The sequence below is a fragment of the Myotis yumanensis genome, unplaced genomic scaffold, assembly GCF_028538775.1.
Source record: "Myotis yumanensis isolate MYYU_CA2020_CCGP unplaced genomic scaffold, mMyoYum1.0.hap1 SCAF_5, whole genome shotgun sequence".
Taxonomy (NCBI): domain Eukaryota; kingdom Metazoa; phylum Chordata; class Mammalia; order Chiroptera; family Vespertilionidae; genus Myotis; species Myotis yumanensis.
Window position 1 is genome coordinate 84,987,085 of NW_027223756.1, and position 27,843 is coordinate 85,014,927.

General features: G+C 45.3%; 2 protein-coding genes across 2 annotated transcripts; one reads left to right on the forward strand and one right to left on the reverse strand.

Moving 5' to 3' along the window:
- The first annotated feature begins 311 nt into the window (after positions 1 to 311).
- Positions 312 to 24,013, forward strand: LOC139010991 (zinc finger protein 791-like). Its single transcript, XM_070416133.1, is given in 5 exon segments — positions 312 to 460; positions 20,130 to 20,256; positions 20,462 to 20,522; positions 20,889 to 21,796; positions 21,799 to 24,013. Coding segments are annotated over 5 exon segments (1,206 nt in total). The 5' UTR covers positions 312 to 457; the 3' UTR covers positions 21,906 to 24,013.
- Positions 24,014 to 25,542: 1,529 nt separating this feature from the next.
- On the reverse strand, positions 25,543 to 26,484 carry LOC139011461 (olfactory receptor 2Z1-like). The gene has a single exon (XM_070416995.1). The coding sequence runs from the start codon at positions 26,482 to 26,484 to the stop codon at positions 25,543 to 25,545; it is 942 nt and encodes a 313-aa protein (XP_070273096.1).
- Positions 26,485 to 27,843: the final 1,359 nt, after the last annotated feature.

Consider the following 27,843-nt stretch of genomic DNA (forward strand, 5'->3'; position numbering starts at 1 on the left):
AACCCCTACAGGACTTAAGACACTTTGTTCCAATAAGACCTGGCCCGACCCTCTTGTCTCTTCTGCTTGGCCTGCAACAGGGGCCCTCGAGTTCACAAAGAGCTGGGTGACCACAACTTAGGAAGTCCCAGGCCAGGAAAAAGTTGAATTTATTTAAAAGCACTGTGCGCCCAACAGGGGAACGTGTTTCCCAGAAGCCTGTATTTGCCCCCAGCTGTCACTCAGGAACGTGGGGGCGCAGCCTTGAGAACTGTCCAATCAGGGGCGTCGCTGGGGCAGGTGGGTGGGGCAACGCACCCGGAAGTCGAGGACCTCCCTAGTATCCTCAGGTGTGCTGAGGGCCTCGGTAGCTCACCTGCGAAAGTGTTTGGTGGGTGTGCGGCAGCCTCTGTCCCCGTGATCTGCACCGGAGGTGGCAGGCGTAGGCCGGACTCGGGGAGACCCAGGGCACCTAGAGATGGTGAGTGTGCGCGCGGGTGCGGAGACGCGGCGGCGGGGCGGGGGAGCTTGTTGGCAGCGGCGATTTCGGGACCGGCCTTTCCCGCTTCACCTGGGGAGTCTGCGGATTACAGTCCCTTAGGGGCGCCGCTCGGACCTCGGTCCCCCGTGGTTCGTAACGTGGGGCCTGGGGCGGCTGCCGGTCCCCCGGGCGTCCTGTTCGGTCACTGCCAGCGGTGACATCGGTCCAGGAATCTGTCTGGGCGGCTCTGCGCCCGCAGCACCCTTTCCCCCTGGTGCAGGGACCATGGGGAGTGATCAGGGGACAGTCGTGACTCGGTCTGCAGGGTTTGTGCGAGGAAGCACCTGTGGTGGTGGTGGTGGGCGGGGGGTCCCCAGTCTTTCCTCCTCCCCCAAGGGAACAAGTTTTCTCCCGAGTTTTCCAAATGTGTGGGAAGCAGGGTCTCAGATCCAGGACTGTGCTCCCCTAGCCTGTCTCTTTCTGGGACTGGCAACAGTTCCCAAATTTCCAGTTCCCTCCTCGAATTCCGGAGCCAACTTTCTCTCCTCTAGTCCCCGCATCGTTATCAACTATTTGTCCTCTGTGATGCATTTCAAACAGACCCAGTATTTTTATTGTTTATTCTTTTTCCACAGAATCATTGCTGGCTTTTTTTTTTTTTTTTTTTTTTTTTTTTTAGTGTGGCTATTTTATAAGAGAGGAAAGGCAAGAATAGCCACCTCGAACTTCTTTCTGTGAAATCCTGGGCCTCTCCCCCTGGATCTTTCCTTTGGGAATTCCCTTGGGTGGAGTTTGCTGTTTGGAAATTTTCCTGGGTGAGCCCTCCTGTCAGCAATTCAGGAACCCTCCCTGGATTTCTCACCTTGAAAATGACTTAAAAGACCATAAAATACTTCCAAAAGTGCAAAAAGAAATGGGTGAATTTCAGAAAAAAAAATTCTGTGATTACATTTTATTTGTGTATCTTTCCCTCTTTCTTCTGCTGAGCATGTGCAGTAAGTGTGTGAGGTCTGGTTTTTACTTTTGTGGGTTTTCCAATCAAATTGCACGGTTTAGACTTGCAGAGCAGATGTGTTCCAGTATGATTAGTTACTTACAAACCAGTTTCTTTTTCTAGAAATATAAGTAACTGACATCTTTTTCTGAAAGGAATAGACATTTGGGTTTTTTTTAGTTGAACTAGGAAAAGACTGTTACAATTTTCTTCTGTTCTTTCCATATAAATGCTGTATTTAAGTGATTTTGCTGGATCATTCAAACTCTGGGTTTGTGTCATTTAGGAACCTTTACACAGAGAAGTTACAGCCCTGGAAAGCGGGGGATGGGTGCGTATAATGGAGTTGGGAGTGTGGCTACCCTTTCTGAGGTGTGCTTGTGGTCTCTAAGGCCAGGCCATTTTTAGATTTTACGTATGAGCTTTCCATTCACAGTGCAGTCGACCTCAAGTCTAATTTACGCATGTTGAGAAAGTCTATGTAGAAGTTGGGGTTCCAACTTCTAGACCAGTGATGGCGAACCTTTTGAGCTCGGCGTGTCAGCATTTTGAAAACCCTAACTTAACTCTGGTGCAGTGTCACATATAGAAATTTTTTGATCTTTGCAACCATAGTAAAACAAAGACTTATATTTTTGATATTTATTTTATATATTTAAATGCCATTTAACAAAGAAAAATCAACCAAAAAAATGAGTTTGCATGTCACCTCTGACACGCGTGTCATAGGTTTGCCATCACTGTTCTAGACAGAGGGTTTATGAATAATCGGGGGTGCATTTGGTCAGAACTTAAACTGAATCTGGCTGAGAGTTTCCTCAGTGTGAGAATGGAAGCCTGGGGAGGAAGGGCCTCCATGCTTACAGGAGAGGGAAGAGGATGTGTGGAGCTCCCAGAGTTCAATTCTGGGTCTGCTCAGGTGTCCCTCCCATCCATGCTTAGGGCCTGACCCACTCCAGGGGTCCTGTCTCAGTCAGAGGTGTCTAGACCCCATGTTTGTTTGCAGTTATGTTCGCCTTACTGAATGTGGGTTTCCTTTTGAATTGTCTTGATTCCGTAATTTGTTTTTTCTCTTGTTGGATTTTTCTCTCAAATGAATATTGCAGCCCTTTGCCTCTAGTTTCCATTAACACTTGAGCTTTTCATATTTAAGTTGATTGAGAGATACCATGTAATGCAAGGTAATTGTGGAACCAAGTTGAATTTTGTCTCCACTCAGGCCAGAGAACCTAAAGATGTCAGATGAATGATTTTAAATTCTCAGGTGCTTTTTCCAAATTTAGGTGAGTTTCGTGTGTGCCTTTCCCTAAAGTACTTTGACATGTAAAAGGCTATACTATTCCTAAGGCAAGTTAACTGCTGTTTTAATAGATGTGAAGGAAAAAGAAAATAATTTCAATTTTCATAGATTTGAGAAACACATCAAAGTATGTGTAAGCCTATGTAAATACTTGAAACTTATAGTACATTTCAGAGCTTAATTGCAAACCCCCAATGTATTATATTGACTCATTTCTTTCATATATCCTTATTATGAAACTAGAGGCCCCGTGCATGAAGTGGGGTTGGGGGGTGGGGGCGTCCCTCAGCCCGACCTGTGCCCTCTCGCAGTCCAGTACCCCTCAGGGGATGTCCGCCTGCTGGCTTAGGCCTGGCAGGGAGCAGGCCTAAGCCGGCAGGCAGACATCTCTCTCGCAGTCCGGGAACCCTCACTACTATTGCCCACCTGCTTGCTGCTCCTTCCACTGGGCTCACTGCTCCTTAGCGCTGCTGCAGAGGTGGGAGAAGCTCTTGCCACCACCAATGCACTTGCCAGCCGTGAGCCCGGCTTCTGGCTGAGCGGTGCTCCCCCTGTGAGAGTGCACTGACCATCAGGGAGCAGCTCCTGCATTGAGTGTCTGCCCCCTGGTGGTCAGTGTGCATCATAGCGACCGGTCATTCTGGTTGTTCTGCCATAACGGTCACTTAGACTTTTATTATGTAGATATAGATATAGATATAGATATAGATATAGATATAGAGAAAACTGGGAACCAAGATGGCGGCGTAGGGAGCGGACCTGTGTGTGCTGCTCTCTCACAGCATCATTGAAACTATCAACTATGAAGTAAACAACTGCCACTCAGAACCGTGGGGAAGTTGGCCCAGTGGGAGATCTACAACTGGAGGAAAAGAAAGAAGCGCAGTGAGACTGAGTGGGAGCTACGGAGGCACCAAAACCAGAGGTACGCAGTCACACGCCACGCGGGCTGCAAATGGATTCTCGGTGTTTTACGAACCCTCGAATCCTCTGGGCTTGCTCGGGGCGGGTCTCTGAGGCCCCAGATCCCACAGGGAGAGGCGGCCACGGCCTTGCAGTGGTCGGAGAGCGAGGGAAGCTCTGACACGCGGCTGCTCGCCGGCACTGAGGGACAAGAAGTCCTGGTGTCCCGGGGAGGCGAGGGGCGCGGAGACGCCGCCATCGCTATTTCCTCCATGCTGGCGACTCCCTGTGACCCCGCCCTACCCTCAGGGCTGTGCCAGAGGCACAAGAGGGAATGACTGTGCTTTTACAAACTCTCAAATCCACTGAGCTGGTTCGGGCGGGTCTCTGAGGCCCCAGGCCCCAAGGCGAGAGACGGCACGGCCTTCCAGCGGTCAGAAAGCGAGGGAGGCTCTGGCGCTTGGCTGCTCGCCGGCACTGGGGGACGCAAAGTCCTGGAGTCCTGGATAGGCAAGGGGCCGCTGAGTCTCCGCCCCGGCGACTCCCTGTGACCCCGCCCTACGCAATTTACATTCCCATCTGGGCTGTGCCAGACTCACAAGTAGAAACGCCTTTGCTTCTGCAAACTTTCAAATCCACTGAGCTGGTTCAGGCGGGATCATGAGGCACCAGACCCTACGGGGAGAGGCAGCACGGCCTTGCAGCCATCAGAAAGCGAGGGAGACTCTGTTGCACAACTGCTCGCCGGCACTGGGGGACACAAAGCCCTGGCAGAGATTCAAGGGGCCGCGGAGACTCAGCCAGTGCAATTTGCTCTGCCATGGCGACTCCCTGAGTCTCAGCCCTAATCAATTTACATCCCCATCCAAGCTGTGCCAGGTGCACAAAAAGACTCACCTGCGCTTTTGCAGCCTATCCCAACAAATTGCAGACTTCAACTGCTCGCAGCCATGGGAGACACACTCAAGAAGCAGACCCTGGAGAACCAGGATGGCGGCATAAGGAAGAGACCTGTGCGTGCTACCTCACACAACATCGAAACTACCAAATATCAGACAAACACCTATCATACAGAACCATGGGAAAGTTGGCCCAGTGGAAGCTCTACAACTGGAAGGAGAGAAAGAACATTGAGACTGAGTAGGATGTGACACCAAGTACAGAGCCCAACCCAACAAACTGCAGATTTCAACTCCTCGCATAGAAAGAAGCGCATTGAGACTGAGTAGGATGTGCAGAGGCACCAAGTACAGAGCCCATCACAGCAGGCTGCAGATTTCAGCTCCTTGCATCTGGGAGGGACGCAATCGGGGGGCAGAGTCGGGTCCGGGGCCGGCCAGGGCTGGGCCTGACTGGGCCGGCACTGTGGAACTGCTGTACCAGCAAGCGCACAAACATGCCCACTGGTCCCAGTCTCTTGTGGGGCGCTGGGGGACAGCAGACAGGCAGTCTGTGCACTTGGTGGAGGGCAGGAGTGCTGGATGTTCAACCACCAAGAACGCCTGGAGATTTTGTCTGGTGGGGAGCCGCCGGCAGGGGACAGAGGGCCAAACTTCCTGTTTCCCTGGTAAGGCTGGGATGGCCCCGATGAGGTCAGGATGGCCCTGGTGAGGTTGAAACGGTCCCGGTGAGGTTGAAACAGCCCCCGTGAGGTAGGGACGACCCCGGTCAGGTCGAAACGGCCCCGGTGTGGTAGGGACGACCCCGGTGAGGTTGAAACAGCCCCCGTGAGGTAGGGACGACCCCGGTCAGGTCGAAACGGCCCCGGTGTGGTAGGGACGACCCCGGTGAGGTTGAAACAGCCCCCGTGAGGTAGGGACGACCCCAATCAGGTCGAAACGGCCCCGGTGTGGTAGGGACGACCCCGGTGAGGTTGAAACGGCCCCCGTGAGGTAGGGACGACACTGGTCAGGTCGAAACGGCCCCGGTGTGGTAGGGACAACCCCGGTCAGGTTGAAACGGCCCCCGTGAGGTAGGGACGACCCCGGTGAGGTTGAAACGGCCCCCGAGAGGTAGGGACGACCCCAGTCAGGTCGAAACAGCCCCGGTGTGGTAGGGACAACCCCGGTCAGGTTAAAACGGCCCCCGTGAGGTAGGGACAACCCCGGTGAGGTAGGGACGACCCTGGTCAGGTCGAAACGGCCCCGGTGTGGTAGGGACAACCCCAGTCAGGTTGAAACGGCCCCGGTGTGGTAGGGACGACCCCGGTGAGGTTGAAATGGCCCCCGTGAGGTAGGGACGACCCTGGTCAGGTCGAAACGGCCCCGGTGTGGTAGGGACAACCCCGGTGAGGTTGAAACGGCCCCCGTGAGGTAGGGACAACCCCGGTCAGGTCGAAACGGCCCCGGTGTGGTAGGGACGACCCCGGTGAGGTTGAAACGGCCCCCGTGAGGTAGGGACGACACTGGTCAGGTCGAAACGGCCCCGGTGTGGTAGGGACAACCCCGGTCAGGTTGAAACGGCCCCCGTGAGGTAGGGACGGCCCCGGTGAGGTTGAAATGGCCCCCGTGAGGTAGGGACGACCCTGGTCAGGTCGAAACGGCCCCGGTGTGGTAGGGACAACCCCGGTGAGGTTGAAACGGCCCCCGTGAGGTAGGGACGACCCCGGTCAGGTCGAAACGGCCCCGGTGTGGTAGGGACAACCCCGGTCAGGTCGAAACGGCCCCGGTGTGGTAGGGACGACCCCGGTGAGGTTGAAACGGCCCCCGTGAGGTAGGGACGACACTGGTCAGGTCGAAACGGCCCCGGTGTGGTAGGGACAACCCCGGTCAGGTTGAAACGGCCCCCGAGAGGTAGGGACGACCCCAGTCAGGTCGAAACAGCCCCGGTGTGGTAGGGACAACCCCGGTCAGGTTAAAACGGCCCCCGTGAGGTAGGGACGACCCCGGTGAGGTTGAAACGGCCCCGGTGTGGTAGGGACGACCCCGGTGAGGTTGAAACGGCCCCCGTGAGGTAGGGACGACCCCGGTCAGGTCGAAACGGCCCCGGTGTGGTAGGGACGACCCCGGTGAGGTTGAAACGGCCCCCGTGAGGTAGGGACGACTCTGGTCAGGTCGAAATGGCCCCGGTGTGGTAGGGAGGACCCCGGTGAGGTTGAAACGGCCCCCGTGAGGTAGGGACGACCCTGGTCAGGTTGAAACGGCCCCGGTGTGGTAGGGACAACCCCGGTCAGGTTGGAACGGCCCCGGTGTGGTAGGGACAACCCCGGTGAGGTTGAATCGGCCCTGGTGAAGTCGGGACGACCCCGGTGAGGTTGAAACGGCCCCCGTGAGGTAGGAATGACCCCGGTGAGGTTGAAACAGCCCCCGTGAGGTAGGGACGACCCCGGTGTGGTAGGGACAACTCCGGTCCGGTCGAAATGGCCCCAGTGTGGTAGGGACAACCCCGGTCAGGTTGAAACGGCCCCGGTGTGGTAGGGACGACCCCGGTGAGGTTGAAACGGCCCCCGTGAGGTATGGACGACCCCGGTGAGGTTGAAATGGCCCCCGTGAGGTAGGGACGGCCCCGGTGAGGTTGAAACGGCCCTGGTGAGGCTCAGACGGCCCTGGTGAGGTTGAGACTACTCCAGTGAGGTTGGGACAAATAAAGGGGACCAGTATGGACTGATGTACAGGGGTAGATACAGAAGCAGAGCAACATTGAACAGAATGTTAAACTACAGTGGGAAGCCTGGGGAGGGTTGGGGGGGGGATTAAGAGACCAACTGAAGGACTTATATGCATGCATATAAGATTAACCAATGGACACAAGACACGGGGCGGGGGGGGGGGGCAAGTGGTAGGGGCGGGGGGAATGTCAAGGGGGGGGAAAAAAGGAGACATATGTAATACTCTTTGTAATACTTTAAGAAATAAAAATTATTAAAATAAAAAAAAATAAAAAAAATAAAAAAAATAAAAACTTCATAGATATATTAAAAAAAAAAAAAAGATATAGAGAAAACTGTCATGCATTTTGTCCTTTTAGTTGGAAAGGGATTTATAAATTTTTATGCTCTGCATTCTTATATAATTTAGTGTTTAAATCTTGGAGTGGTTTGTTATATTGAAAATATTAAGTTAAATTTAAAAAGCAGTATTTTGTTAATAATAATAATTGATCATAGGTTAATGTGGTATGTATACATTTTTCTATTTAAAATAAATGATGCATGGGAAGGTAGAAAAACTTTAAGTTAGTGTTAACAGGTAGTTACCAGGGATGAATTGTAATGAGTCTGTCTTCATCTTTTCTTAGTTTTTGATATACTAGTACATCAGTTTTTTATTTTTTATTTTTATTTTATTTTATTTTTAAAAATATATTTTATTGATTTTTTGCAGAGAGGAAGGGAGAGGGATAGAGAGTTAGAAACATCGATGAGGGAGAAACATCGATCAGCTGCCTCCTGCACCCCGCCCCCCCCCCGCCCCGGGTATGTGCCCGCAACCAAGGTACATGCCCTTGACCGGAATCGAACCTGGGACCCTTGAGTCTGCAGGCCGACGCTCTATCCATTCAGCCAAACTGGTTAGGGCAGTTTTTTAAAGCTTTAGGTTTACTGAAAAATTGATCAGAGTACTGAGAGTTCCCACATCAGCCCTGTGCAACCATAGAGTTTGCACTATTTTTCCCATGTTGAATTACTGTGGTACAGTTGTTATAATTGCTTAACCAATATTCATGCATTAAAATGCATAGTTTACATTACCATTGGCTCTTGTTATGGGATCTATGGTTTTGAGCAAATGTAAAATAATGTGTATTCATAATTTTTATATCATATACTGTAGTTTTAGTTACCAGAAATCTTCTGTGTTCCACCTATTCGATCATTTCTCCCTCCAACCCCTAAGTCCTTTAAACCCAGAGGCCTTTTGATTGGCTCATGTTTTTGTATGTGTCCCTGAGTGTCATATACTTAGAATTATACAGTGTGTAGCCTTGTGAGATTGGCTTTTTTCACTTAGCAAAGTACCTTTGAGTTTTTCCGTGTGTTTTCATGGCTTAATACCCCATTTTATTGCATGGACTTACCAGTTGTCTGTCTGTCTCTTGAAGGACATCTTGCTGCACTCTAACTTCTGCCAATCATGAACAAAATGTCTACAAATATGTACAGGTTTTTGTGTGAACGTTAGGTTTCAATTGGTTAGGTCTCTAACAAGGAGTGTGATTGCTGGATCTTACTAATCGTAGTACAAGTATATTTTGCATTAAAAGAAAGTTCCTGTCTCCACTGTAGACATGTCCAATTCCATTCCCACCAGCAATGAATTAGGTTTATTTCCAGCTTTACATCTCCACCAGTATATGGTGTTCGAGTATTTAGAATTTGAGCCACTTAATAAGAGTGTAGTGAGTGACACCATGTTGTTGATTTATTTGTACCTAGATTTTCTTGTGTTATCTTGTAGAAGTTTATTACCTTTGCATTTTACATATAGATCTGTGATGTGTTTTGAATGAATTTTTGTTAAAGGTGTAAGGCCTGTGTCTACATTCATTTTCTGTATGTGCATTTATATGTAGATACTCATGATTTCCAGAATTATTTGTTAAAATACTTTTTTTCCCCATTGAATTGTCTTGTCTGTTTTGTCAAAGATCAGTTGAGTATATTTGTGTGGGTTACTCTTTTATTAATTCCAGGAGTTCTCTCTGTTGTTGTTGGCTCTTTCTGGTGTTTCACATAGACAATCATGTCATAAGGAAGAAATGTGATTAATTTAGCTACAGGTTTTGAATATGTTCTATCTCAAAAAGTGGAAGTTTCCTTTTGTTGCTAGTTGGTTATCATAAGCAAATATTCAATTTTATCAAATCTTTTAAAAAATATATATTTTTATTGACTTCGGAAAGGGTGAGGAAGAGAGAGATAGAAACATCAACGATGAGAATCATTAATCAACTGTTTCCTGCATGCCCCCCAATGGGGGTCAAGCATGTGCCCATAACTGGAATCAAACCCAGGACCCTCAGTCACAGGCCGACGCTCTATCCACTGAGCCAAACCAGCTAGGGCTCAAATCCTTTTTTAAAAAAAATTTTAGTTTCCCCTTCTTTACTTTCTGACGTTAATCATTTCTGTCTTCCCACTTTTCTTAGTTATCTAGTCTACATGTTTATCAATTTTACTAATCTCATCAAAGAAGCAGCTTTAAATTTTTTTTTTCTCCATTGATTTTTCACATATTCTTTTATTCTGCTTACCTTGGGTCTAATTAGCTCATTTTTTTATTGTTTCCTGAAGTAGATGCTTACAGTATTGGTTACAGATCTTTCAGTTTTTAATATATTTGTTTAATTGCATAAATTTCACTGTAAGCACCACTTTTGCTGTATCTCACAAAATTGTATAGGTTGTGTTTTTATTTTACTTAGTTAAAAATAATTTTTAATTGCCTGGCCAGTGTGGCTCCGTTGGAGCATCATCCATACACCAAAAGGCAGCAGGTTCGATTCCCGGTCAGTACACACACCCAGGTTATGGGTTTGATCTCCAGTTGGGGTGTGTGCTGGAGGAGCCAATTAATGTTTTTTTTTCCCCCCAAAATCTTTATTGTTGAGAGTATTACGGATGTCCCCCTTTTTTTCTCCCGCATTGCCCCCTCCACCAGGTTCCCACCTGCCCCTTCACCACTCTACTGTCTGTGTCCATAGACACAGTAAGATCTTTGGTTAATCTCTTCCTGGCCCCCTCCCCCTTCCCTCTGAGATTCGTCAGTCTGTTCCATGCTTCCATGCCTCCGATTCTATTTTATTCAACAGTTTATTTTGTTCATTAGATTTCTTGTTCATTTATTTTGATTTTTAGATTTGTTAATAGATACGTATTTGTTGCCATTTTATTGTTCATATTTTTATCTCTTCTTCCACTTCCTCCTCTTCTTCCTCTTCTTAAAGAATACCCTTCAACATTTCATGTAATACTGGTTTGATGGTGATGAACTCCTTTAGCTTTTTCTTGTTTGTAAAGCTATTTATCTGGCCCTGAATTCTAAATGAGAGCTTTGCTGGATGGAGTAATCTTGGTTATAGGTCCTTACTATTCACCTCTTTGAATATTTCTTGCCACTCCCTTCTGGCCTGCAAGTTTCTGTTGAGAAATCAGCTGACAGTCTTGTGGGCACTCTCTTGTAGGTAACTAACTGCTTTTCTCTTGCTGCTTTTAAGATTCTTTCTTTGTCTTAACCCTTGATATTTTAATTATGGTGTGTCTTGGTATCGGCCTCTTTGGGTTCCTCTTGTTTGGAACTCTCTGCACTTTCTGGACTTGTAAGTCTATTTCTTTCACAGGTAGGGGAAGTGTTCTGTCATTATTTCTTCAGATAGGTTTTTAATATCTTGCGCTCTCTCTTCTTCTGGCGCCCCATAATGCAAATGTTGGTATGCTTGAAGTTATCCCAGAGGCTCCTTACACTATCATCATATTTTTGGATTCTTTTTTTTTTTTTCTCTTCTGATTGGGTGTTTTTTGCTTCCTCATACTCCAAATTGTTGATTTGATTCTTGGAATCCTCTACTGTTGAATCTATGTAAATTATTATTTATTTCAGTTAGTGTATGCTTAATTTCTGACTGGTCATTTTTTATGTCTTTGGCATTTTCACTAAGATCCTTGAAAGTCTCATGAAGATCCGTGAGTAACCTTATAACCATGGTTTTGAACTCTGTATCCAGTAGTTTGCTTGCTTCCATTTCTTTCATTTGTGACATATTTCTTTGTCTCCAAATTTTGGCTGCATCTCTTTCTTTCTGTGTATTAGGTAGAACTGCTATGTCTCCTAGGAATTGGTAGAGTGGCCTTGTATATTAGGTGTCCTGTAGGGCCCAGTGGCTCAGCCACCCCACTCACCTGAGCTGAACACTCTAGGTGTGCCCCTGTGTGGGCTGTGTGCATAGTCTTGTAGTTGAGCCTTCATTGCTGTTGGCGTCACTGGGAGGAGTTGACTTCCAGGCTGTGAGGACCAGCTGCAACTACAGTGGGAGGAAACACCTCTATGGAGCAGAACTTGCTTCATTGGGGTTTTGGTGCTTATTGAGTTTGCCTCTTGAGTAGGTTGCTTGTGCATGTGTAGAGTTGTAATCTGCTATGGTTTGAAGCTGTCCACCAGGTGCACTGGCTCTAGGGCCTCCAGGGAAGTGCAAAGTCAGCCACCATCTGGGGCCACCTGGCAGGAGATACAGTGGGATCTGTAGACGGCTGCTACTTGCTATTTGTACTGGGCTTGGAGGTGTCTAGACGAGGCCCAGCTGTGAAGCAAGGCAGGCTGGTGCTAGTGCTTGGTCTTGGGCCTTTTATTAATAGGTTTGGGGCATGCTGTTACCAGCTGTATCTTGTTTGAGAGATTTTAGTAACGTCTGAAGCCTGAGGCAGGAAAGGCCATTCATATGGAACAGGTGCTGCAAACAGCTTGGGTGGAGCTGCAAGTTGGATTGGGTGGGGTCTCAAGGAATCCCCAGGGTGGAGCAAACAGTGTTCTCCATGCTGATGGAGACGCAGATATGGCTGCCAGTCAGCCCTGCGACAGGGAAAGTTCCAGCACAGGAACAATGATCCTTGCAATCACCCCTGTCTGGGATAAAGCTGCCCCCAGGCCAGACAATCTAGTTTCTCCACGTATGTATCTGGGTCCCCCAAAGCCACCTGGTGCTGGGAGTCTGAGTAATAAGTTCATGCGCCAGCCCTTTAAAGGGAACACCTGGGTCTCCAGCAGCCTCTGTGTCACTCAGCCACAATGCCGGCTGGTTTTTACAGTTCACAGTTACAAGGACTTCTCTTCAGTTCTGGAACTCTGGGCTGGGGGTCTGGTGTGGGGCTGGGACCCCTTGCTCCTCACGGGTGGCCTCTGCAGAGACTATCTACCTCCTGATTATAAAAAACAGCACACCAGCTGGTTCTGTGCCTCCCCCCCCCGCCCCCCCTCACCAGTCTCAATGTGTTTTCTTCTTTACTTCTCTAGTTGTAGGATTTCCATTCAGCCAGCTTTTAGGTGGTTCTGAATGATGATTATTCTGTATTTATTTATAATTTTGCTGTGGTTGTTGGAGGCTGTGAGTATAGATGTTTACCTATGCCCCAATTGATGTTTTTTTTTTTGTCTTTTTAACCATTTTATTTTTAATTTATTTTGTTTATTGATTAAGGTATTACATATGTGTCCTTACCCCCTCAATGCCCCCCATTCCCCACCCAATTGATGTTTCTCTCTCTCTCTTTACCTCCTTCTGTCCCTCCCTTCCTTTCTCTAAAATAAAATTTTAAAAATTTAATTAAAATTAAAAATAATTATAAATTTTCTTGACTTCTCTTTTGATCTTGTTTATTATTTAGAAGTGTGTTGTTGAATCTCCATATATTGGGGATTTTCTAACTATCTTTCTATTATAGATTTCTACACTAATTACTGTGTGGTCTAAGCATATTTTGTATGATTTTAGTTCTTTGAAATGTTTAAGGTATGCTCTGTGTCTCAGGATGTGTTCTGTCTTGGTGAATGTGTATTCTGCTGTTGTTGCATGAAGTATTCCATAGGTTAAAACTAAATCCAGTTATTTCATAGTGCTGCTCTGTTCCACTCTGTCCTTCCTGATTTCCTCCCTACTGGAATTTATAATTAACTAGAAGTATGGTGCACGAAATTCGTGCATGGGGAGGGGGTCCCTCAGCCCGGCCTGCACCCTCTCCAATCCGGGACCCCTCGGGGGATGTTCGACTGCCTCTCGCAATCCGGGACCGCTGGCTCCTAACTGCTTGCCTGCATGCCTGCCTGATCTCCCCTAACCCCTCTGCCTGCCTGCTTGATCACCACTAACCACCTCTGCCTGCCTGATCGCCCCTAACTGCTCCCCTACTGGACTGATCGCCCCTAACTGCTCCCCTGCTGGCCTGATTGCCCCTAACCACCTCTGCCTTGCCCCATACCCAGGACCCAGGATTCCCTCCTGCGGCAGGTCACAGGCACCTGGGACCCGGGCTTCCCTCCCTCTGGCTGGCTGCAGGCACCCAGGACCTGGGCTGACTTCGCCCAGACCAGCTGCAGCCGCAGCCGCAGCCGCAGCCGCAGGGGACTGCAGGACGGGCAGCATGTCCCTCTCCCAGGCCACAGGTGCAGACACAGCCACTGGCGCTTGGGACCACAGGGAGGGCGGCTTGTTCCTCTCTTGGGCTGCAGCCACAGGCACTGGCGCCTGGGACCACAGGGCGGGTGGCTTGTCCCTTTCCTGGGCCGCAGGTGCAGACCCAGCCGCTGGTGCTCGGGACCACGGGGCGGGCGGCTTGTCCCTTTCCTGGGCTGCAGCCACAGGCGCTGGCTCCCGAGACCACAGGGCGGGCGGCTTGTCCCTCTCCCGGGCTGCAGGCGAAGGTGCAGCTGCTGGCGCCCAGGCGGGGCTGGTGGCTTGTCCCTCTCTGGGGTCGCAGCCTGGCTGGTCCCCATTCCTCTCTCTTGAGCTCATTTGTGCCTGGCTGGTCCCCATATCTCTCTCCCCAGTGTTGAGTGTCTGAGCCATTAAGGCGTGATGGCGTGAGGGCATGATGACAATTTGCATATTAGCTCTTTATTATATAGGATGATAAGGGGTTGTTGAATGCTCCAGCCACAGTTGTGGACTCATGTATTTCTCCACATTCTATCAGCTCTTACCTTATGTATGTAGTTTGACTTGTGTTGATATGCATACAAACCTAAAAGATTGCTATGCCCTCCTGGAGACATTATGTAATGTTCCTCTTTATCTTTGAGTTTTCCTTGGTTTGAAATCTTTATTATCTATAATTCATATATCTGTCCATTGATTTCTGTTGGCATTTTCTCTCTTCCTTTAACTTTCATCCATCTGTGTCTTCATATTTAAAGTGTGTTTCTTATGGACAACATGACAGTGTGTTTTAAAATCTGATATTTCTGTATTGTTCCATTGTATTGAGACTATTGATGATTAAAAGTGGCTACTGGTGCATTTGGATTAATATTTACCAGATCTTTTACTGTTTTCTACTTGTTGCTTTTGTTCTTTGTTACCTTTTGTTTTCAACCTTTTTCTACCTTCTTTGGCTTTAACTGAGGATTTTACTTAATTGTGTTTTTTTTTTTCCCCTCTCTCAGCATATCAGTCACACGTTTAACAAAAAGGAACTCTTTTAGTGGTTTCCCTTGAGTTTTGAGTACATATTTGCAACTAACCTATATCTGTCGAATCACACTGTACCACTTCACTGCTTGTGCAAGTATCTCTTACCACAGTATTCCCAGTTCTCCCGTCAGTGTCCCTTGTCACATTGTCATTTATTTTCATTACCCATAAAGCTTATAACACCAAACACATTATTGCTAATATTTTTTAAACAAAGCATCATGTGTTATATGACAAGAAAAAAATTACCTTAATTTCTTCCTTTTCTAACCCTACATCTTCATTACTTATATTCTTTCTGATGAACTTTTGAACATTTAATTTAAAGTAGCTGTACTAATGACAAATTCCCTCAATTTTTGTGTTTTTTAATCCTCACCCGAGGATGTTTTCCATTGATTTTTTAGAGAGAGTGGAAGAAAGAGGGAAAGACAGAGAGAAATATCGACGTGAGAGAAACACATCAATTGGTTGCCTACTGCACGAACCCCGACCAGGGCCCGGGCTGGGGAGGAGCTGGCAACTTAGGTACATGCGCTTTACCGGAATCAAACCCAGGACCCTTGGGTCTTCAGGCTGACACTCTATCCACTGAGCCAGACTGGCTAGGGCAAATTCCCTCAATTTTTGTCTTAGAAAGTCCTTATTTATTTTTTTATGAAAGATTACTTACCTTGATACAAAATTCTACAGATGTTATTTTTTTTATTTAAAAATGTTTGATATTTTACTACAATCTAGTCTTTCTTGCATAGTTTCTGAAAACAAGTTGAATTTAATTTATATTTGTTTTTCTTTACCTAAGGTGTGTTTTACCCTCTGGCCTCTTTCAATATGTTCTCTTTTTCTTTGATTTTTGTCTAATTTGAAAACAATACACTTTTGCATGCATTTTTGGTATTTTTTAAAAATTTTGTTTTATTGCTTAAAATATTACAAAGAGTAGTACATATATCTCCTTTTTTTATCCCTTGACCTTCCCCTGGCCTCCCCTAACCCCAATGTCTTGTGTCCATTGGTTATGCTTATATGCATGCATACAAGTTCTTTGGTTGATCTCTTACCCCTCTCCCCCCACTAACCCTCCAACCCTCCCTGGTCTTCCCTCTGTAGTTTGACAGTCTGTTCAATGCTGCTCTGCCTCTGTATCTATTTTTGTTCATCAGTTTATAATGGTCTTTATTATCCATAAATGAGTGAGATCATGTGGTATTTTTCTTTCATTGACTGGCTTATTGCACTTAGCATAATGCTCTCCAGTTCCATCCATGCTGTTGCAAATGGTAAGAATTCCTTCTTTTTTAAAGCAGCATAGTATTCCATTGTGTAGATGTACCACTGTTTTCTAATCCATTCATCTGTTGATGGGCACTTAGGCTGTTTCCAGATCTTAGCTATGGTAAATTGTGCTGCTATGAACATATGGGTGCATATATCCTTTCTGATTGGTGTTTCTGGTTTCTTGGGGTATATTCCTAGAAGTGGGATCACTGGGTCAAATGGGAATTACATTTTTAACTTTTTGAGGAAACTTCATACAGTCTTCCATAGTGGCTGCACCAGTCTGCATTCCCACCAGCAGTGCACGAGTGTTCCCTTTTCTCCGAATCCTCTCCAGCACTTGTCGTTTGTTGATTTGTTGATGATAGCCAGTCTGACAGGTGTGAGATGGTACCTCATTGTTGTTTTGATTTGCATCTCTTTGATGATTAGTGACTTTGAGCATGTTTTTATATGTCTCTTGGCTTTCTGATGTTCTCTTTTGAAAAGTGTCTAATTCGGTCCTTTGCCCATTTTTTGATTGGATTGTTTATCTTTCTTTTGTTAAGTTGTATGAGATCCCTATAAATGTTGGAGATTAAACCCTTATCAGTGATAACATTGGCAAATATGTTCTCCCATGCAGTGGGCTTTCTTGTTGTTTTGTTGATGGTTTCTTTTGCTGTGCAGAAGCTATTTATTTTGATGTAATCCAGTGGTTCTCAACCTTCCTAATGCCGCGACCCCTTAATACAGTTCCTCTTGTTGTGGTGACCCCCAATTTCATTGTTACAAATTGAACATAATTAAAGCATAGTGATTAATCACAAAAACAATATGTAATTATATATGTGTTTTCTGATGGTCTTAGGCGACCCCTGTGAAAGGGTTGTTCGACCCCCAAAGAGGTCGCGACCCACAGGTTGAGAACCGCTGATGTAGTCCCATTTGTTTATTTTCTCTTTAGTTTCCAATGCCCTGGGAGCTGTTTCGGTGAAGAAATTGCTTTGGCATATGTCTGAGATTTTGTTGCCTTTGGATTCCTTTAGCATTTTTATGGTTTCCCGCATTTTTGGTATTTTTCATGTTTCGTGATTTAGAGCTTTCTGGATCTACAGTGTGTCATCTGTCATTAATTTTAGAAAAGTTTGGTGATTATTACTTCAATTGTTTTTTTTTTTTCAGTCTTTCCTTTTTTCAGGTATTTTAATCCTCATGTTAAGGAAGGTTGTTTTAATTTTTATGGATATTGTGTTCTGTCATTTTTGTTTTCTATTGTCTTTGCATTAGACTCCTGTGAAATGGATTTTTTTAGTTCAGGCCTTGTTAAGAACAGAATATTTGGGGTGTATCTCAAGATACCATCTGTTCTCTTTCCTGACACTGGAGATACCATTTTCCCTGTAACCTCACAGGTCTGCTGAGTCTAAGAAGAGTCGTTTATTTCATGTGTTGCTGTTTTTTTCTTACGGAACTCTGAAGTTCCGTAAGTGTCACATCAGAAGGTGGTAGAGCAGCCTCTAGAGCAGTGGTTCTCAACCTGTGGGTGGCAACCCCTTTGGGGGTCGAACAACCCTTTCACAGGGGTCGCCTAAGACCATTGGAAAATCCTATACTAATAAAAGAGAAACATGGTAATTGGTGTACGACCGCTACCCTTCCCATTGGCTAATCAGCGTATCCTTATGCAAATTAACTGTCAGCCAAGATGGCGGCCGGCAGCCAGGCAGCTGGAAGCGAACATGAGGCTTGCTTGCTCCAGGGACTGCAGACTCCAACGTTCCCCGCCTGCCGCTGCCAGCCTCTGAGCTGGCAGTTTGAAACATTCTAACAAATATAGCCGGCTGGGATCTCAGAGCTGAAGTTATACATTGTTTCCATTATAGAAGGTAAACAAACCAGCAGCAGAAGCCTCAGAGCTAGAGCCAGAGCTAAAGCTGGCCCAGAATAAAATAAAAAAAAGGAGCGGTTGGGAGCTTCAATCAATAACCACCAGCCTGAAAGCAGCCCTCAGCCCCTCACCCAGACTGGCCAGGCACCCCAGTGGGGACCCCCACCCTGATCCAGGATACCCTTTAGGGCAAACCAGCCGGCCCCCAGGCCTCTATCCTATATAGTAAAAGGGTAATATGCCTCCCAGCACCGGGATCAGCGGAGCAGCGAGGCCTCCTGGCACCGGATCAGCGTGACAGGGGGCAGCGCCCAAACCCCCGATCGCCCTGCAGCTCTGTGTGTGATGGGGGCGGGGCTACAACCTCCCTGATCGGACCTGCTCTGTGTGTGACAGGGGAAGGCGCCCCAACCCCCTGATCAGCCCTGCTCTGTGTGTGACAGGGTAGCACCATAACCTCCCCATCGGCCCTGCCCTGAGTGTGACAGTGGCTGCGCCCCAACCCCCCTGATGGGCCCTGCTCTGTGGGTGATAGAGGGCGGCGCCCCACCCCCATCCCCACGGGCCCTGCTCTGTGTGTGACAGGGTAGAGCCATAACCTCCCCATTGGCCCTGCCCTGAGTGTGACAGTGGCGGCACCCCAACCCCCCTGATGGGCCCTGCTCTGTGCGTGACAGGGGGCAGCCCCCCAACCCCCTGATCGGCCCTGCTCTGTGTGTGACAGGGGGTGGCGCAGCAACCTCCCCATCGACCCTGCCTTGAGTGTGACAGGGGGCGGTGCCCCAACCCCCCAATCGGCCCTACCCTGAGCGTGACTAGTGGTGGCATCGCAACCTCCCAATCCGCCCTGCTCTGTGCATGACAGGGGGCGGTGCCCCAACTCCCCAATCGGCCCTGCTCTGAGCCCGACCAGGGGCTGCACCTAGGGATTGGGCCTGCCCTCTGCCACCCGGGAGCAGGCCTAAGCCAGCAGGTCGTTATCTCCCGAGGGGTCCCAGACTGCGAGAGGGCACAGGCCGGGCTGAGGGCCCCCCCTTCCCAATCCCCAAGTGCACAAATTTTTGTGCACTGGGCCTCTAGTACATATATAATTACATATTGTTTTTGTGATTAATCACTATGCTTTAATTATGTTCAATTTGTAACAATGAAATTGGGGGTCACCACAACATGAGGAACTGTATTAAAGGGTCACGGCATTAGGAAGGTTGAGAACCACTGCTCTAGAGTGACTTGTCAGGAAGATTTTCCTCCTGAAATTGGAGAACAGAAATCATGTGTTCTTTTAGAAGGAAGTAGTGTTGAATCTTTGATGTGTTCTGTAATCATGGCCAAATTCACCATCAGACCATATGGACCTCAATGAACTCCCTTGAATCTGCAGCTCTGAACCTGTTCCTCAAGGGCAGTGAGGCCCAGGGTGCCCTGTTAGGGTTTGACTGGGAAGAGCTCGCTCGGCCTATTAAAATTTGGTTGGAAGCAATCTGAGCACACATGTACAGAGATTTATGGAGTAACTTGTTAGGCCTCCTTCTTGTGTCTGACCTTTAAGTTCCAAATAACTCTCCAGCCCCATTAAACTGAATAGAGAGAAGGAAGCACTGAGTCTGTGATAAATACTACACAAGTTACAACAATGCTTCTTCACAAGCATATTTACACTGAGCCAGCTGCCCCTGATTAGGGTAAAGGACTGGAGAACGACATGGTCAGCTTGCTTTGTTGGAAGTAATTTTCACAGGCCTCCTGGACTCTCATGTTTGGTGATGCTAACAGGAGGAAAAGCTTTCAATTTTTCACTATGTTTTATTAATTAAAACTCCATGCAGATTTAACCCTCTGCTTTGTGGATTACTGTGAATAGTGGGTAATAATAAAAGAGATGAAATAATTATTTTTGCAAATTTTAATTCTTAAGATGATAAAATATATTTCATCTGTATGGCATTCCTGTTATTACCCAACATGGTCAAGACCCTGTTGTTACAGAAAAATAAGATGCATTGTAACTACAGTAAGAATGTGTAAGTAATTTCCAGGTGTTCAAAGTGGTATGAACAGAGACTACATTTCTGATGATCAAGTCATAGATGAGATGTTTGTAGATGAGAGAATCATACATTACCTTCCTATAAATGGAGTCTAGATGTCCAGTGCTATCAGTTTCACATATCCTATTCTACCTGTATTTGGGGTGTTTTAGGACTCAGTGGCCTTTGAGGATGTGGCTGTGAAGTTCACTCTGGAGGAGTGGGCCTTACTGGAGCCTTCACAGAAGAAACTCTACAGAGATGTGATGAGGGAAACTTTCAGGAACCTGGCCTCCATAGGTAAGAATGATGAAATTCCTTCATTTGTCAATTAGAGGACAAGTGTTTCTTGCTCACCAGTATTGTTCTAAGATCTGTAATGTAGAGATGGATGATGGCGGTAAATAATCTAGGCATGAGCACAGCTCATCATGGATCTAGAATGTAATAATTTTTAAAGATCATTTTAGTTCTTTGGAAACATTTTTCTGGGTCTGCATTTTAGGTAAAAGATGGGAAGAACATGACATTGAAGATCTGTACAAAAACCAGAGGAGAAAATTAAGGTGAGACACACTCACGATAGAAAGCAGTGTCTTATGGGAGAATTCTAGTGTGTTATGAAATTTTAAAAATAGCAAACAAAACAAATAAGCCCTGCTTCATATGTATTTCTTCTTAGAAAAAAATTTAAAAATACTCTCTTCGATGTAATATACATGCTCAGTATTTGCAAAATATTCACTTAAAAACAGTATTAATAAATTCTATATATGAATATCACAGCTTGATGATTGCAAGGGTGAAGTTTTCTTGGAAAGTATTACATAATTTATTTTCAGACAAGGCAGAATACCTATGCTTTACCTATAAATCATAATAAATATCATGAGTAAAGAAATCATTAATAATGTGCTTCTCATTTTTTACAGAAATCCAATGGTAGAGAAACTCTGTGAAAGTAAAGAGGTTAGTCATTATGGAGAAAATTTCAGCCTTACTTCAAATCTCAGTCTGAACAAAAAAACCACCAGAGTGAAACAACACGAATGCAGAGTATGTGGAAAAGTCTTTGTATTTCAGTCATTGCTTAGTAAGCACTACAGATGTCACACTGGACAAAAAACACATGAATTTCAAAAAGATGCAAAGAAGCCATATAAATGTAAAGAATGTGATAAAGCCTTTAGTTATCTAAACTGGTTGGAAAAACATGAAAGAACCCACAATGGAGGAAATCCTTATGAATGTAAAATATGTGGTAAAGTCTTCAGGTCTTCCAGAAATGTTAAAGTACACAGAACAACTCACACTGGAGAGAAACCCTACGAATGTAAAATATGCAGTATAGCATTTAGTTATCTCAGTAACCTTCGAAGACATGGAAGAACTCACACTGGAGAGAAACCTTATGAATGTAAAATATGTGCTAAAGTCTGCAGAGACCACTGGTCTTTTCAAATACATGAAAGAGTTCATACTGGAGAGAAGCCCTATGAATGTAAGAAATGTGGCAAAGCCTACATATCTTACAGGTCCTTAAAGAGACACAAAAGTTCTCACACTACAGAGAAATCGCATAAATGTAAAATTTGTAGCACAGCATTTTGGTATCCGAGTGAACTTCGAAGACATGAAAGAAGTCACACTGGAGAGAAACCCTATGAGTGTAAAATATGTAGCATAGCATTTAGGTATCCCGGTGATCTTCGAATACATGGAAGAACTCACACTGGAGAGAAGCCCTATAAATGTAAAATATGTAGCAAAGCATTCACTTATTCCAGTTCACTTCCAAAACATAAAAAAGTACATGCTGGAGAGAAACTCTATGAATGTAAAAATGCAGTAAAGCCGACAAGCATCACCGTTCCGTAAAAGCCCAGGAAAGTGCTCGCACTGGAGAGAAACCCTATGAATGTAAACAGTGTGGCAAAGTCTATAGATAGCACTGTTCCCGACAGAAGGAGACTTGGGGTGGTAAAGACAAAATACAATATACAGATGATATATTGTAGAAATGTGTATTTCAAAGCTGTATAATTTTATTAATGTTCCCCAATAAATTTGATAATTCTTTTTTTAGAGCATTGGCTATTTATTTATTTATTTCAATCCACATCTGAGAATGTTTTTATTGATTTTTAGAGACAGAAGGGGAGATAGATAGAAACATCGATGTGAGAAACACCAATTGGTTGCCTCCCATATGCAACCTGATAGGGGATCAAACCCGCAACCTACGTATGTGCCCTGACCAGGAATGAAAACTGCATCCTTTTGGTGTACAGTACAATGCTCCAGCCAACCTAGCCACTGGCCAAGGCTAAATAAATATATTTAAAAAATATTTTCTCTTGATTTTGAAGCCTGTTAGATCCATGGGTGAATTGAAGTGTATTTTTTTAGATATAGTTAGGTTAAATTTATTTAAAATGTTTTACTTGTTCTATGTTGAGGGCCCATGGAAAAGGACAGTTTGGTATTTGGATTTTCCTAGTGGCCAGTGGGATGAGATAAAAAGAAGCATATTTCTTTTACGTAGGTGGATATAGGATAATAAATAGTTAATTAACATGATAATAACATTGAGAGGATTTGTGGTCTCTGGTCTGGTTCAGCTTTTGTGCTTTGAGGGGTTCAGAAAAAAAGAAATGACTTTGATATTCCAAAGGTACTGTTATCAGGTCTGATAGATGCAAAAAGACAACAGACAGTCCCAGTTAAGATAAAGATTGACCTTTGTTAGGAAAAAACACTGGCCTAGAACATGACTACCCACCATGTACTTACTGCTTTTAGTTAGAAAGGTTTTTTGTTTGTTTGTTTTTAAATATATTTTTGTTGATTTCAGAGAGGAAGGGAGAGGGCAAGAGGGATAGAAACATCAATGATGAAAGAGAATCACTGATTGGCTGCCTCCTGCACATCCCCCACTGGGGATTGAGCCTGCAACCTGGGCATGTGCCCTGATCGGAAATTAAACTGTGACCTCCTGGTTCATAGGTCACCGCTCAACCACTGAGCCATGCTGGTCGGGCAAGTTAGAAAGTTTTAATTTCAGACCATCCTATGTGGTTACTTTCAGTTTCTGAGTTTGTAAGGCCATCATGCAGGCTTCCCCTAAGCTTGTCAGGTTTAATATGTGGCCCCTGTTTGTCCACATATTGTATCTTTTTCTCTGACAAAGTTATTTTTTAGAGGTGATGGGAATCGGAGCCTTTTTTTCCTCCTATTCTTCATATTAATAAATAGTTGTAATAAATTTTATATATGTCAATTTTAGGTTATAGTCATGTGATTTGATAAAATTGATTTCACAGAGAGGAACGGAGAGGGAGAGATAGATAGAAACACCAATGCTAGAGAAACATCAATTGGCTGCCTCCTGCATGCCCTCCTCTGGGGATTGAGCCCATTACACGGGCATGTGCCTTGACCGGAAATCGAATTTGTAATCTCCCTGCCTCCCCAAATCATTCAATAGGCCTTGACAGAAGTGAAATTAGTATCCTGATGAGATACCTGCACATCCGTGTTTATTGCAGCATTATTCACAATAACTAGGAAACAACCTAGATGGCCTGTGGGTGAATGAATGAAGAAAATGTGGTATATTTGTGTATATGTATATATTAGAATATTAGCCATAAAACGAAGAAAATCCTGCCATTTATGACAACATGAATGAATCTAGAGAGCATTATGCTAAGTGAAATAAGCCAGACAGAGGACAAATATTGTATGGTATCACTTAAATGTGGAATCTTTAGGGGAAACAAAAGCTGATTTTATAGAAATAAAGAATAGAATGGTGGTTGCTCCGGATGGGAGAAATGGGGTAATGTAGGTCAAAGGGTATAAATTTTTAGTTAAAGAAAAATAAATTCTGAGGATCTCATATACAGCATGGTGACTGTAGTTAATAATGTTATTGTATACTTGAAATTTGCTGACAGTAGATCTTAGGCATTCTCACTACAAAAAAAAAAAAAAGAATTAACTGTGAAATAATAGATGTGTTAATTACCTTGATTCACATGTATATGTATATCAAATTGTCACATTTTATAATTTTAATATATATAATTATGTTCGTCAGTTATTCCCAATTATTCCTCAGTGAAAAATAAAATGAAATGATTAAAATAAAAAGTCTTAATAGTCACTCCTTGATAGAGAATAGATATCTAATATCTCTCCCAATTTTAACATGTTTTTAATATACCATGGAGTTTGACCCCATTACCATTTACATTACCCCGAATTTTTAAAAAATATATATTTTTATTGATTTTAGAGAGGAAGGAATAGGGAGAGAGAGATAGAAACATTAATGATGAGAGAGAATCATCGATCGGCCGCCCCCTACTAGGGATCGAGCCCGCAACCCAGGCATGTGCCCTTGACTGGAATTGAACCTGAGACCCTTCAGTCCACAGGCCGATGCTCTATGCACTGAGCCAAACCAGCTAGGGCTACATTATCCAGAATTTGATGGTCACTGATGTTTCTTGGTCCAAATATCCAACACATGCAAACAAACAACCCACTGCAGTCATCTGCTCAACAGTGAATAAAGGACAGCTGTTTAAAGAACTGTCTTTACCAATAGAAAACCCTGGGTTCAGCTACCAGTTCTGCCACTTCCCCATGTGCAACCATTGGTGAGTTACTCTTTCTCTATAAAGACTCATTTTTTCCCCCATACACATAAAAAATCACAGTTCCTCCATCACAAAGCTGCTGAGAGGATAAAATGACAAACAACTGTCAAATCAAATAGTCAACAAATGTTAATTTTACTAATATAATTATATTTACCAATATTCCCTTATTATAATTACTTAATATTTATAATTATTATAATTTATATATTATTTATAAAAATATCTTTATTATAACTAATAATTACTGTTATTAATAATAATAATTATTAATTCACTGTTAGGGGCTGAATATTTGTGTCACACTCACATTCATATATTGAAACCCTAACCACGAATGTGAATGTATTTGAGATAAGGCCTGTGTGGAGGTGATAAAGGTTAAATGAGATCATAATGGCAGGGCCCCAATCACATAGGCCCAATACACTTATAAGAAGAGGAAGAGACATCAGAGCACTCTCTCTGCAAGGCAGCTGTCTACAAGCCAGGAAGAGAGCCCTCACCAGGAATAGAATAAGCCAGTACCTTGATCTTAGGCATCCCAGCCTCCACAACTGTGAGAAAGAAAATTTCTGTTGTTTAAGCCACACAGTTTGTTGTGTTTTATCAAGACAGTCTGGGAAGGTGAAAACATTCATTAGTAGGAAGATCTTAACTTTACAAAGTAGGGCCTTGCATTCATATAAATAGTACTAAAATTAGGGGAAAAATATACTAAGAGTGGTTGGGGCTGCTACTGTTGATTTCCACTAGCCCATGGGAGAAAACATGAACCCAGGTAGTCATGGGATGAGAAGAAACTGGACACTTAGCCTTTAACATAAGGTCTTAGCAGCTGCATCTCAAGTGGGTGCTTTGAGGTGATGGATGGGATGGAAGACTGTTGAGATCACACCAGCAGCCCCCTGTGTGGTCATCACTTTGGCCTGAGCCCAGATCTGCTGATCAATTTGACCAAAGCCATTCGGACTTCCCGGTTCCTCAGACTGTAGATGAGAGGGTTAAGCATGGGGGTGATAACACTGTAGAAGAGGGAGGCCACATTGTCCTGTTGTGGGCTATGGTAGGCCCCTGGTACCATGTACATGAACACTGCTGCGCCATAAAATAGCCCCACGACTGTGATATGAGAGGAGCAGGTGGTGAAAGCCTTGTGTCGGGCCTCCTCTGAGCGCATGCGTAGAACGGCTCTCAACACATGGCCATAGGAGATGGCGATGAGGGAAAGGGGAAGCATAAGGATCAGCACTCCTGAGATGGACAGCGCCAACTCATAGGCAGAGGTGTCTGCACAGGAGAGCTGTAGCAGGGCTGGCACCTCACAGAAGAAGTGGTCCACGGTGTGGGAGGCACAGTAGGGAAAGTGCAGAGTGATGGAGGTCTGGATGGAGGCGTTGAGCACACCTGCCATCCAGGAGCAGCCCACCATGAGCAGGCACACCTGGCGCCTCATAAGCACAGGATACCGCAGCGGGTGGCACACAGCAACATAGCGATCATAGGACATGAGAGCCAACAGGATGCCCTCAGCCACACCCAGAAGTGTAAGGAAGAATATTTGAGCTGCACAACCCCCAAAGGTGATGGAACTTTCTACTTGCAGGAAGTCTGATGCCATCTTAGGGATGGTGACCAGGGGGAAACCAACATCAAAGAGGGAAAGTTGACTGAGCAGAAAGTACATGGGTGTGTGGAGCCGGGGGTCCATGCAGATCAGGAAGAGCAGAACAGTGTTGCCCAGAAGGCCCACGATAAACATGGCAGCCACCAGGGAGAAGAGTAGTGAACATGACCCTGAGTGACTGCAGAGGCCCACCAGAAGGAAGTCAGAGGTCAATGACTGATTCACGTCCCCCATTTTTACCTAATAGAACCTTGCTGCAGGAAGAGCAGGAGACCAATGGCAAGAAGGCTGAGTGGGATGGCAAATAAGTTTCATCCCACCTGCCAATGGCCATCAATTGGTAGTGGGTGCTTAGTGTGTCTTCTTGAGAAGAGTTTTGAGGTTGCAGCTAGAATCAGTAGGGAGGAAAGGCACAATCAATTAATGATATTTGTCATAGCCATGGAATGAGAGAGCAGTAACTCACATCTCTGAATAAGATACTTGGCCACACGCCAATCAAGAGCTTCCCACTAACTCCTGTAGTCCAGATTTTGAGGTCCAAGTCAAGGACAGTAACATGGCCCCAGTAGAACATTTCAACATTCCTCATCTCAGTGGTCCTGGAGCCAAAGCAGAGGTGAGATTCCGAAAAGGCTGGGAGGTGAAATAGGGGATGATGGAGCTAAAGCAACAATCCAAGCCAGAAAACAGGGAGATGGGCCTGGGCCCAAATACCTGGATGAGAATCCAGAGCAAAGAGAAATGTATGTGAGCCAGCACTGGGGTCAAATTGAAAGTGTAAATCTAGGGAGTTTGAGCCACAGAGACACTTGGGTGACAGCATGTTGGGGGTCCAATGGCCTGGGGTCAGGTGGGTGGGACAGTTGTCAATGAACTCACATATTATTGGTGACTTCGTTGCATTGGATGTGAGAGTAGCAATATGTGGGCAGCCTGACTCAATTTCAAGGGCTAGTGTCAGGCACTGGGCCTGGGAGATTGTGAATCTCTAATAAATATTGCCAACTGGATAAGAAAGATGGTCATGGATAAGAAGGAGCCTTATACTTAAATCAGGAATACTTAATCCTCTTGACAACCTACAAGCACCCAGGTAAATCCAGATTGCCCTGGAATGCTATCCACTGCACACAATTCCAACAGTGAACACTGCAGGACCAGGGAGATGTTTATTCCCAAGTGCAGGTAGGTAAGGAGGCAGCAAGACAGGTCATTTAAAGGCAAGTAGATTTTGTTGAAGCTCTTTGTCTTAAGGCTGCCATCCTCACTCAGATGGCCTTCAAGGCAGTGCTTAATTATACACCAACCTGATTTTTCTGTTACATTCAAGCCCCAACCTGCCATTCACACATGCATTCAACAAAATTTGTCACATGTTGAGCTGGGCATAAGACATTCAAAGGTGAATCACTCAGGCATGGTCCCCACTTCCCTGGACCCTACAGTCTCCATCAGGGTACCAATGACAAACAAGGAGATAGATGGACAAGACCTAGTGATAGAGGGAAGCACAGTAAGGGAAGTGGGTAGAATGTTCTATAGGAAATGGCTGGGGACACCAAAGGCCATGGTCAGGGAAGCCTCTTAGGA

Coding starts and splice junctions, on each gene's coding strand:
- LOC139011461 (XM_070416995.1), bottom strand. CDS start 26,484: ATGGGGGACGTGAATCAGTCATTGACCTCTGACTTCCTTCTGGTGGGC.